Raw genomic sequence first — 12,710 nt, 5'->3', positions numbered from 1 at the left:
CTCCCTATTTACCTATATATGTAAAACACAGTGTATCATTTGGTCTTTCAATTATTATTTCATTTATTATTTCCAGAAATTCTCTAATCGGGGCCAGCATTTTTTCAAAATGGGAAGTATAGAGAATGTTCTCATATTGCTAATTATTTTAGGATCATATTGGGTTTGTATATTAATAGTCTTGATTACCCAGTTTCATGTTCTCATCCCTAACCCTGTATTTCTGATAATGTTCTTTTTGAAGGTTCCCTTTTCTGCAGCATGATTGTTTTGCTTTTGTTTACTTTGTGTTTCGAAATTCTTGCACTTAATCTGTTTGACACTGAGAGTTATTTTGTAGTACACATATTCATCCCTTATACTGAGGATGCTCTTTAATTTTTGTATGTCAAATTAAGTGTCTGTATTCACAGCTCAGTGTATTAATGACTTTCTCTTTACTATTTGTCTTAACCAGGGGTAATTTCGTAGAAAAAGATGTGCAGGAGCTCATTAGCATAACTCATTAGCATAACTTATTTGCATATGCCACACCCCCTGACATCACCGGAAATGTGTCAGAAGGCAACACCCACCGCTCAGGCTCCATTGGACTATTTTGGATTGCTAGCTATTGGGGGGGGGGGAGAAACATGCAGATCTGTCCTCGCAGAGGAGGGAGAGCTTGTACCTGAACAAAACTTGGTCTTAAAGGTGCCACTGGACTGTTTTGGACTGGGGGACCAAAGGGGGGGCTCTGCAACTTACCTGGCTGCTTCTTGCTCTGACTGAGGGCTGCTGGGAGCAGGGGGTGGGGCTTGTTGCAGTAAAGAACCCACCCCCTGGGCTCTTTACTGCTGGAGCTCCGCTCCTGTGCGCTCCTGCAGGAAATGACCCCTGGTCTTAACTGAATTCAGTACTCTGTTACATTTTTTCTAAAAATATCCTCACTGGCATGCATTTTGAAGCACAAAAGTTTGATTTATTAAAGAACAGTACTCTATCTCCATCCCTAATTCTGAGTACAGTCTGTGGTTCCACTGAATAAGCTACAAAGCCAACAGCTCCTATCCATCCATGCAGAAAGTCCCTCAGTTCTGTTTGCTGGGGGAGCATGTAGTTTCCACATGCTGAGTTAGAATCACAGGCTTTCTCAGGCACAGAGAAAAGTGGTACTAGTTAATCTTACAAGTGAATACCAAGACTAGTAATAACGTGGTTGTTTAACATTTATTTCACACTTCACAGACAAAAGAAACACCATTCTCTTTGCCTGAGAAACTTAACATCTATGAAACAGAGGATAGATTATGGACTAGAACTGGGCAAACCAGTAGCAGGAAGTACAGACATAACAAAGTTGTGGAGTGGGGAACAGTAGTTTAACTGGGCCATGAAGACAATAGCAGTTCACCGAAATGGATTATTTCAGTTTGAGGAGTGATGCCAGTTAACTCCCCATCACAGCTATGAAAGAAATTATGTGCATGTACACACATACTCTGAAGCTGCTTTTAAAGAAAATTAATGATGTCCAGAGAATTGATTGTAGACTTCTTACATTGCATCCAGCTGAGCCATTTTCTAGACCGTGGCCATAAGATTTTTGTACATTGTTTGACTGAGATGTTTGCAACATTGTAAAATACTCATAATAAACTATTGTGCTTCATCCTGTTCTATAATCCTCGTCTTACTGCATTGTTCATTGCATGTTTTATGCTGTCTGATTGAATTTTTTATATTATATAATCCACCTTGAGTCTCAGTGGGAAAGGCAGTCTATAAATGAAGTAATTAAAATACGGACTATATGATGTTTGGCTGGCCGTCTGAATACTTTGTATGTTTTTTGTGGGGTGTTTTCTTGCATTCTTAAAACTGGTAATTCAGGATGTCACAGTAATAGATATATTCCTTGGGATAATACAGTTTAGGCTCAGGGCATCTTAGAGTAGACACTGCACTTTTGCATACTTCTGTCAGTTTTAAATATTATGTGTTTATTTTCTTTCAGTCCTTTTAAAAAAAATCTGGGTATCAGTCTAGAAGAGATGGTTCATTTCCATTTCCATTTGCTCTACAGGTGGAGCATCCGCAGAGGTCAAAAAAAGCAGTATGGCATAAACTTCTGTCCAAACAGAGAAAACGAGCTGTAGTAGCTTGCTTCAGAATGGCACCACTGTATAACCTTCCACGGTATGTGTGATCTCATGGAAGTGGAGAAATAGAGGATAGGATTGCATTTTCTGGGTTCCATTGGGCAAAAGTTCAGCACTCTGAGTATGCAATCCGATGCACACTTCTGAGTAAGTCCTATTGAATTCCTTGAGACTTACTACTGGGTAAACATCCATAGGATCAGGTGGCACATCCCATTGAAATCAGTATGACTGTTACCTCAAAATACATTGTGGGAGTTAACACACAACGGAGGGAGATTTGTTGAAGCTAAATCGTGTAGATATATAAAATTGAAAGCTGTTAATTAGTTTACTTTGGAGGTGAGGAAAAGGTTTGTAAGCTCTCTAGAAGAGTCAAAGGAAAAAATCTCATTAACAAAATTAACAAAAGCCTGATTTTACACCATTTGAATGACACAATGAGAGGAAATGGAACACTTAGCAAGTGGCAAACACCATTACTTTAATTCTGTGCTTGTACTTGAGATAATAAAAAGAACTGAAAGCTCTACAAAATGGAAATGGCAGCTTGCATCTTCCTACAAATGGCACTATAAGCAAGCCTTGAAGTCCAGAATGCCCAGTCTAGGGGAAATTTTATATATACTTGGAATTTGTCTTTATGCACTTTAGAATAAAATGAAAAAGGAAGTATTTTCTTTTTTAGGCATCGGGCTGTCAATCTTTTTCTTCAAGGATATGAAAAGTCCTGGGTTGAAACAGAAGACCACTACTTTGAAGATACATTAATAGAAGATTTAGCAGTAGGTTTAGAGTTCATGGAACTGGGAACTGTGGTTTGTTTTATGTGTAATTGCAGCTTATTGTCAGATTGACTCAAAAGTCTGGTGTAATAGATGGGAATTTGTGGAGCTGCCTAAAGAACATAAGAACGTAAGAGATGCCAATGTTGGATCAGGCCAAAGGCCCATCCAGTCCAACACTCTATGTTTTTTGCTATATGCTCCTCATATTCCCTTTTTGCCTGCCTGACCACAGACTTTTATTTTATTTGCCATAGCCTGTGTTCCATTTTATCAGCCTCACTGTGACTAGTTTTCCACTGCTTAAAGGAATCCTTTTTACCTTTTACAGCTTCCATTACTTTGTTTGTTAACCATGCAGGCTTTTTCCTATACCTATTTGTGCCTTTTCTAACCTGTGGAATATATTTTTTGAGCTTCTAGGATCGTAGTTTTAAATAGTTTCCAAGCTTCCCCAATGGTTTTGACCCTTTCTACTTTTCCTTTCAGTTTCCTCCCCACATGTCCCCTCATATCAGAGAAGTTACACCTTTTAAAGTTAAAAGTGGTTGAGTCAGTCTTTTTGCCCAATTCCTTATTTATACAAATGTTGAACTCAACAACATTATGATCACTTTTCCCAAGCGGTGCAATCACTTTTACATCTCTCACTTTTACATCTTAGCAGTAAGGCCATTTTCACTTTGCACAAGACAACAAAGATATTCAAGAAGAGTGTGAGAGAATTATCAGAATTATCAGTCCTGCCTCTTTCTAGTTTGGTATAGTGGTTAAGAATGTCAAACTCTAATCTGGAGAACCGGGTTTGATTCCCCACTCCTTCACATGAAGCCGGCTGGGTGACCTTGGGTCAGTCACAGTTCTCTCAGAAATCCCTGAGCCCCACCTACCCCACAGGGTGTCTGTTGTGAGGATAGAAAGGTAAGGCGATTGTAAGCCACTCTGAGACTCCCTCAGGTAGTGAAGAGTGGGGTATAAAACCAACTCTTCTTTTTTTAGTTAAGGGGGCAACCTTGTTCAAAGATACCCAAAATCCTACAGCCAGTAGCAAGGCACAGAATATCTTTAAATATGTATATGCCTGCCTGTCTTCAGTCCTGTAGTAGCACTGTTGTTGTGGTTGTGGGATAAGATGTTTTATGGCTGTTCACTCATCCAGTCCTGAGCAACAATCCCATGTTGATAGTACAAATTTGGCTGCAAGGTTGTAATTCTAAGCTCTAGCCTATATGTTTTTTATACGTCAGGCAACATTATATATTATGATTCTGTGTTCTTTTCCCCCCTATAGAAGCCTGGAGAAGAACTACCAGATGAAGAGGAATGCATGAAAAGAGTTGATCCATTGCATCAACTTATTTTATTATTCAGTCGAACAGCATTAACTGAAAAGTGGTGAGGGGGATATTTTTAAATATGTGTTAACCACTTTCTCCCCAAATCTCCATTTATAGAACATCAGTGCTCTCTCAAGACTTGGTGACTGGTGACTTCCATAATAATAGCAACCCTTTCTTCTTTCTTTTCTACATCACAGTAAATTGGAAGAAGATTACCTTTATATGGCGTATGCTGATATTATGGCAAAGGTATTTTTTTCTCATTATTTGTTTACTAAATTAAAAATAAAATGTTTTTGTAATTTGAAAGACAATACCCACATGTATATGTTAAGTGCATCTTTTATTTCAAGAAGAGAGTGTGTGAGAGAACGTTTATCTCTAAAACTAATGCATTTGACTTTAGAAGCTATTTGTGAATGTGATTGTTTTTGTTTGGTTTCAGAGCTGTCATGATGAAGAAGATGATGAAGGTGAAGAGGAGGTGAAGAGTTTTGAAGTAAGATTGTTAATTGGATCTTTCCCTCTTATGTATTAGACATTATTTCATAGCTTCTAAGTTGTGTTTTTTATTGCATGATTTTCTCTGCATAATCCCAAGAAAACTAAATGGACATTTTCTTATTCAAACAGATCAAACATGTTTAAAGCTCAGCCACATAGTTATACTAAAAGCCAAGCTGAATTAAATTATTTTATATTACTTCCGAAATATGCTTCAGTGAGGAATTTGATGAATGAATCTTCGTCATGGTGTTGTATTGCACCCGTATATTGTAAGCTGCCCTGAGCCCGCATGCGGGGAGGGCGGGGTATAAATAAAATTAAATAAATAAATAAATGATTACAGCCACTTAGAAGGCTTTCTATGCAAATTTTGTAATAGACAAAGCAACCACTTGTTTTCTGCCCCTGCTCTTAAAAAGTAAGGTACAAATATTAAATTGTGCTGTCTGTTGATCTTATACATCACCTATGTATATTAGAAGGGAGGTTTGCTTTCATAGGTCAAGAGAAGTACAATAAATTTTGTATAGGTCCCGACTCCCTAGGTGTCCCTAGAGATGGCAAGAGATACAGGTATGGGACTTGGATACTGTCCGTTTCTGATGACTCTTTGGTTGTAACTGCCCACATTTTAAGACACAGTATTGTAATATGAATTAATTGAAACTTCTTAAATATCAGCAAAGGTAACACAGTAGGGGTTATGAAAAATGTCAGTGCAGATAGCTAGATTTGCATTTGGAGAATTACTTTGTACTCTGGTACCCAAGTAGCTGATCAGAAGTGAGCCACACCTGCATATATTATCACTGCTATTCCTCCTTAAAACACATACGTAGAGAGACAATTGCTATGTGCTATAAAGAGGGACAAGGATAATAATGCATGTATGCACTTCACATTTGAGTCTCATTGCTATCACTGGCTGATTGTAGGGAACTCCACAGCTTTCAGTCTATTGTCATGGGAAGTGGAACTTGTTTTTAGGTCACAAAACTCACCAAGTGCCATCAGCATTCAGGTGCAGTATGGCTAGATAATTAATAAGCAGTGAGATTGTGAAGCTACCTTGGAGGAGTTGTCATAAGTGATTTGAGTTCCTGGTTTCTACATTATATCAACCTGTGACCAATAAATACATGTTCAGTAGGATCAGAGCAGAACAGATTTCTATGATATCACTTTAATACATTTGAAGAATTTGATCATCCACAGCACACCGAAGCTTCATTGCTAGCTATGAATGGAACCTGTTAGCCACATACCTTCTTATTCCATTAATTTTAACCCCACCATAAGAATATCTAAGAGATCAGAAGTCTGTGATTGTTATAATATTAGATCCAGGTGGGTAGCCATGTTGGTCTAAAGCAGTAGAACAGAGTTTGAGTCCAGTGGCACCTTTAAGACCAACAAAGTTTTATTTGTATGAGCTTTCGTGTGCACATGCACTTCCTCAGACACAGTGAAGTGGTTTATATGGTCATATAAACTTAGCTTGTTATTCCTGTTTGCATCTGTTAAAACATTTCATTATATTGTATGCTAATTTGCTGTTCAACCTCTGCCTTATATGTATGGACTGGTAAGTTCCATTTCACTGTGTGCATGTACATGAAAGCTCATACCTTGAATAAAAGTTTGTTAATTATAAAGGTGCCACTGGACTCAAACTTTGTTATAAACTTGGCCAGGCCACTGGCAAAATAGAAATCAAAACAGTAGTTGTCTCCAGAAATCTCAGGAGGTACATCAACTTTAATGGTATGCCACTGTGGTTTTCACATAGGAAGGTGAATATCTGTGAGGGCAGCAATTCTCCTGCCATGCTTTGTTGCTGAAATTTTAGTAGAATGTAGACAACATTTTGATGAGTGCAGCTACCATATGTAATGTTTGGAGAAACAGAACAGTGAGATACAGTTCTCAAACTACAGTTGACTAAGCTACAAAACAATACAAAGAATAACCATATGACTTAATTAAGGATGATCAGATCTCTCCAGCTCCATCTCATTAATGCATAGTTTTGCTCCAAAAATCTCCTGTCAATTTTTGCATAAGTTGAGCAGAACTTCCCATTTTCATAGAGTCTGTTGAGATCAAAGACCACTGGAGGTAATATAATTCCCATAGTCCCATGTTTCTTCAACTTTGAGAACTGGGTTTTTTTGTAAAAAATATACCCTTGTGAAAACACACACACACACAGTCCCTTTGTGTATGAGTAGTGGCCCTTGGACAAAAATAAATATATTTTAAAACATCCTGTAATTTAAAGTACAGTAGTGCTATACACAATCAAATTGCATATGCTTTCTGTGCTGAAAGAGTTCTAGAACACCTACTGAACTCTGTGCCCTTGATTATACTCATTCTTCTGTAATCAGAAGAATGCACTCAGTGATCAATAAGGAATCCATTTGCTGGGGTCATTTTCATAGCAGATAACAGAATATTTCAGGACAAGCAAGGAATCATGGGGAGCAATAAAAATTAGGCGAGTCTCACCATTTGTACTGCATTTGTATGATACCGGTGAGCTAGATGAGTAGATTCTTGTTCAATTAGCTGTCAATCTCTGCTGCCTAGTATTGTTGTTCATTAGGCCTATGGTACAGGCAAGTGAACAGAAAACCACTCTCCTAGCAATGATCCTGAGGAGCATATAGGGTTTCCAGATGCCCCCTGGCCAACAGCAGGGGATGGAGGTGCAGGGTTGCCAGATCCAGGTTGGGAAACACCTGGAAATTTGGGAGTGGAGCCTGGGGAAGACAGGGACCTCAGTTGGGAACAAGGCCATCAAGTCCATCCTCCATTTTCTCCAAGGGAACTGATCTCTGTAGCCTGGAGATGAGCTGTAATTCCTAGAGATCCCCAGGTCTCACCTGGGGGCTGGCATCCCTAAGCATAGGAAAGGAGGGGTTTTTTTTAATCCATTCCCCATGATGTGCTGGTAGGGTTGCTGACTTTGTGTTGGGGAATTCAGGAGATTATAGGAGAGGAGCCTGGAGAGGGCAGGGTTTGGGGTGGGGAGGGAGCTGAGCAGGATATAATGCCATAGAGTTCCTCCTCCAAAGAAGCCATTTTCTCCAGGGGAACTGATCTCTGTAATCTGGAGATCAGTTGTAATTCCAGGGCATTTCCAGGCCCCACCTGGAAGCTGGCAACCCTATGTACTGTAATTTTACTGCAACTTCCAGGATGCTATAAGTCAGTATGGTTTCAGGAGTCTTTTCAGCAGAAAGCCCCTTGGTGAGTACAGTTAATTGGACTGGAGGAAATACTTTTGCTACAGTCCTAATTAATCTCATACTTTGATTCTTTTATATTCAGAGCACTCAGAATCCTTCAAAATTTATAAAATCCTTAACTGGCAAGGGAGGGAAAATAAGGATGTACAGCTTAGAGCATGCATTCCTCCACCCCCCTACTTCTAAGATGACAAAAGCTGTTTGGTCAATATCCACCTCCCCCAATTTATTTTCCTTTCCCCCTCTCTTTTTGCTACTTAACTGTCCTCAACATTTCATGCCTGGTCAAGGACAATGAGTATGCTCAGTTCTCATCAGATTGTTTGAGAGGAATTGCCACACTTCTTCCTAACTTTAATTTACAAAACAATATTTTCCCATATACCTTGAGAACCCCTTGTCTGTTAATGTCCCTGTTTCTCCTGCTGTGCTCTGGGCAGAAAGCTACCAATGTCACTAGTAGAAGGAATAATGATAATGGTGGCATTTGCTTCATTAAAAAATGTTGACCACTGTGAGAAAGAAATTACATTTTTGTACTGTTGTAGATTACGCATAAATTGCAGGAAAAATAACACCAAGTGTTGCTTTTCCCTCACTAGTAATATAGGAATAATGTGGAACTGTGAAAAATACATTAATAATTAATTTCTAGGCAATTTTTTTAAAAATTTTAATTTTTAAATTTATTTTATTTCATAAAAAAGTCCAACACCAACACCACCCATGTGCGACTTCCAGGCATTAGAGACATAAATAAAATTCCATACAGTATTATATCACAATCAATCTCCGTACAACTCTAGGCAAATTTGTTATAGAACTGCTATTTTATTGCCTCTTCTTGCTCTCCCTATAATTGTTGTTCATTATTAGTACTCACTGTTATCCATTATTTGCATGTTATTTATTCCTTCTTTGTCTTCTTTCACAAATTTATTTCAGTTGTGCAAATATGTCAGTTCTGAAACTTTATAAAAGGGCACACATTTTTAATTACTGTACCCAGAAAGTGCTTGAGAATGGTGGTAATCGTATAATTAGAATTCCAAGGATGACCTAAACTAATGATGGAATGAGACAATCATGAGGCAAGAGATCTGTGGTTTGACAGGTTTTACCCAGTATCTCACTGATTTGTTGTTGTATGTAATCGTTGAAGCAGCTGCCTGAATAGCCCAACTTAGTCCAGGCTCATCAGAGCTTGGCAGCTAAGCAGGGTTGGAAACAGTGAGTACTTGGATGGGAGACCACCAAGGAAGATTGTGGTTTCCATGAGTTGGTTGCAACTCAAGAGCACTTTTTCATTTATTAATGGTTGAACTGTAGGATTCAGAGTCAGAATTATTGACTACACTATGAACAAATATAAAAAGACAAAAGAAGGAACATAACAGAATTAGCTAGGCAAACAGGACTCATGCTTATATCAAATTAGAAAGCCCTCCCCCGAGTTACCAGGCTGTGCAACTGACAGGTGGGTTGAAGGTGGGGACTAGGGGAACAATGACATTGTCTGGCTGCTGCATCACTTTTGGGGGGAAAGCAGAAGTGATGCAGGACAGCTCTAGGAATAGCTGGAAACAGTATGGTAAAACCATAGAGGTTCTGGGGATTCTTGGAGCTACCCTGCATCACTCCCTGGTTTTTCCTGGAAGTGATGTAGCTGCACTGATAATGTAATTTTTCTCCTGCCACTACTTGGAGTGCTGGTGGGCAATTAAGGGTGCCAGTGGGAGACCTCCCACCATAGTGGGAGGCCTGGTAGCCCTGCACTGAGGTGATGCAATAATAGGCAGTTGGTTCCCTTTCTCGAATGCAACAACCTGGCGACAGTGATCCATGTGATAGTCACCTCGAGACTGGACCTCTGTAATGCTCTCTACATGGGGTTGCCCTTGTCTCAAATCCGGAAGTTGCAGCTGGTGCAAAATGCCACAGCCAGGCTCTTGATGGTGCTCTCTAGATGGGAGCACATACAGCCTGTGCTGAAGGCATTGCACTAGCTGCCAATAGCATACTGGATTTGTTTCAAGGTGCTGGTTCCTACCTTTAAAGCCCTACATGGTCAGGGACCGACATACCTGAGGGACTGCCTTTCTCCACCTGTCCCCCAGAGAGCACTGTGGTCAGGGGCTCAGAACCGGCTAGCCCTCCTGGGTCTTAAGGAGGCTAGGTTGTCGACGACCAGGACCAGGGCCCCATCCTGGTGGAATGAGATCCCAGAGGAGAACAGGACCCTGCAGGACCTTTTACAGTTTCGCAGGGCCTGTAAAATGGAGCTCTTCCACCAGGCTTTTGGGAGCCACTGTCACCACCAATGAAGCACATCGGATGGTTGAATGTGAGAGGGCCCTAGATTCTGGAAATTGCCACTACTGCAAGGACTGTGAGCTGACTGCAAGCTGAGAACTCTGAATAATGGCTGCTACCGTCATAGAAGAACAACAATGACTACTAGTACTTTATTATGGTTTTAGAATTGTTTTAATTGTAACTTATGTTTTAATGTAACTTATCTATTTTTATGTAAGCTGCCCTGAGCCGGCTTCGGTCGGGAGGACGGGGTAGAAATTCGAAAAATAAATAAAATAAATAAATATTCTATTTTATGCAGCACATATGCACTTATGCGAGAAGATTGGGTTATAAAGTTAGGTTAGTTTTAATATCGTATTTTATTTTTCAATCAGAAAATTATTGGAGAGAGTGAACAGTAAACTAATTCCATAGGATATAGGGATACATTCATCCTTGTAGTCCTCTGGGCTGTCATTCATATTGGATCTATGCCAATGTTGTAGAGCTAACTTTGAAACACTCTAAAGCTTTAAGCCTGGGAACCCTCCCTTCTTAAAGGGGTATTTTGAATTACTGAAAATGTCTTAAGGAGTGAGGACCTACTTGCTCGGTTTTGTTCTAAGTGCATTGCTAGCAGCAGCTAGCAGAACACAGTAATTAATTATGAAGTTTCTGTCCTTCAGTTTCCTTTTCTTTTCGCCAGTTTTCCTTCTTCTTTGGAACGTAGGAACACAAGAGCAGATTATAATAGTAATCCATTTAGTCTAACAACTTGTTTCTCACAGTTGCTGACCCAGATGCAAGAAGACCAAAACTTCCCACTGCTGTTGCCTCCCATGAGCAATTAACATTCAGAATTATGTCTCTGTCTCTGAATACAGAGGTCTCATTAATAGCCATTGGTGGGCCTTGACAAATGTTCTGATTTCCTTTTAAAGCTGTCTATGTTAGTGGCCAATGGCCATCACTATTTCAGTGAATTCAATGAGTTAAATAAATGAAGATGTATTTCCTTTTGTCTGTCCCAAATCTAATACCCATTGACTTTATTGAGTATCCCTGAGCTGTAGTGCCATGGAAGTGGAGGAAAAGTTCTCTTCATAATTTTATAAGCCTCTATCCTGTCTTCTTTATAGTTGCCTTTTCTCTAAACTGAAAAGCCCCCAACTCCTAAGGTTTTATTTGTATAAAAGGTGTTCCAGCCTCTTTTTTAGTTGCCATTTTCTAGTTCCATGGGAGATGGCTTCATAAGGTGATGGCCAGGGATTCTTGTGTCTGTTTTCGGCCTTGATCTCTCAGGTTCTTGAAAAGACCCATTAGGGCCATGCAACTTGCATCCTTGTCATACTATGGTGACCATGCCAGCCATGGTTTTCCCTGCTATTGCTATTGGCTAAACAGGCACTTACAGGCTGCTTGAATACAGGTGTCTCCACCTCCGCAGCCTTGTTGATATATCTGCCCATTCTAGAAGTCTGTAGATCTATAGGGTGGACTATGTTATCCAGCTTCGTCAAGTATTATGCCCAAACACCTGGTTCCCAAGCAGACATCAAATGGTGCTTCAATCAAATGGTGCTACATAGTTTGTTCCTATGACGACACAGCTTCATCTTTCAAAAATGTCAGCTTTCCTGTCTCCCTTATGAGTGAAAGCACAGAGAATATGAAGAAGAAAAATGGCTGCTTACTGGTACCTAGTGTTCTTCAAATGGCTGGGTCACACAACTCACTGACATTTCCCAGTGTTCTCTGGAATTTCCAGTGGCTCATAGGTACCTCATGAAAACAGTTAAGAAGGAAATGAACAGGAAGGTTCTTGTTCCATCTCTGATAGCATGTGCACTCACTTGGGTCCATTCCTTCAGTAGAAATAAGGAGCAGTAGGCTCTTGGGCTAAAGCTGTAGAATGCTGCAAAGCTAGAATTGTGCAGGCTTGGATCTCAGATCTCTTATCCATCTACCAGTGTCAGGTAAGCAACCTGTTTATTTTCTAATTTGTTTCGGTGTTTGTTTAGAGTTACAATAAGGACTATGTGGAAACAAAGGATAATTCCCCCCCCCAGGAAGTACAATTTAGAATATGCATTTGGTTATTCAGTTGTAATCAGAGTATTTTGGACACTTATTGCTATTTCACTTCTTATCCTCGCCTTTCCTTAAGGTCACAGGATCTCAACGCAGCAAGGTAAAATAATGTGTGTGTGTATCTATGTGGGTCTAATCTTGTTACACTTAGTTTTGTTAGACCCAACATCTTGGAGAAGTTTATTGAGGACTGTTTTAGCAAATTTGGGAGCGTTTTTAGTTCCAAGAGCAATGTATACTCTTTCTGTCTGTTCTCCCCATGTTTTAGTCATTTTAGTCTTTTAAGCCTTTATT

At 39.7% G+C, this 12,710-nt stretch overlaps 1 protein-coding gene across 1 annotated transcript in view; it reads left to right on the top strand.

Annotated features, from left to right (window-relative positions):
- The window catches only part of LOC107120989 (ryanodine receptor 2), a gene marked incomplete at its 5' end in the record, with an annotated part of 142,120 nt that overhangs the window by 47,480 nt on the left and 81,930 nt on the right, over positions 1 to 12,710 (top strand). Inside the window, 6 exons of the mRNA XM_015423787.1 lie at positions 2,066 to 2,178; positions 2,830 to 2,926; positions 4,218 to 4,321; positions 4,464 to 4,515; positions 4,712 to 4,765; positions 12,493 to 12,516. Coding sequence (XP_015279273.1) covers positions 2,066 to 2,178; positions 2,830 to 2,926; positions 4,218 to 4,321; positions 4,464 to 4,515; positions 4,712 to 4,765; positions 12,493 to 12,516 — 444 coding nt within the window. The remainder of the gene's footprint in view (positions 1 to 2,065; positions 2,179 to 2,829; positions 2,927 to 4,217; positions 4,322 to 4,463; positions 4,516 to 4,711; positions 4,766 to 12,492; positions 12,517 to 12,710) is intronic.

This window comes from Gekko japonicus, unplaced genomic scaffold, assembly GCF_001447785.1.
Source record: "Gekko japonicus isolate JY-2015 unplaced genomic scaffold, Gekko_japonicus_V1.1 scaffold2175, whole genome shotgun sequence".
Classification (NCBI taxonomy): Eukaryota; Metazoa; Chordata; class Lepidosauria; order Squamata; family Gekkonidae; genus Gekko; species Gekko japonicus.
The sequence above is the reverse complement of the archived record's forward strand: the minus strand, read 5'-3'. Positions and strand labels throughout refer to the sequence as shown.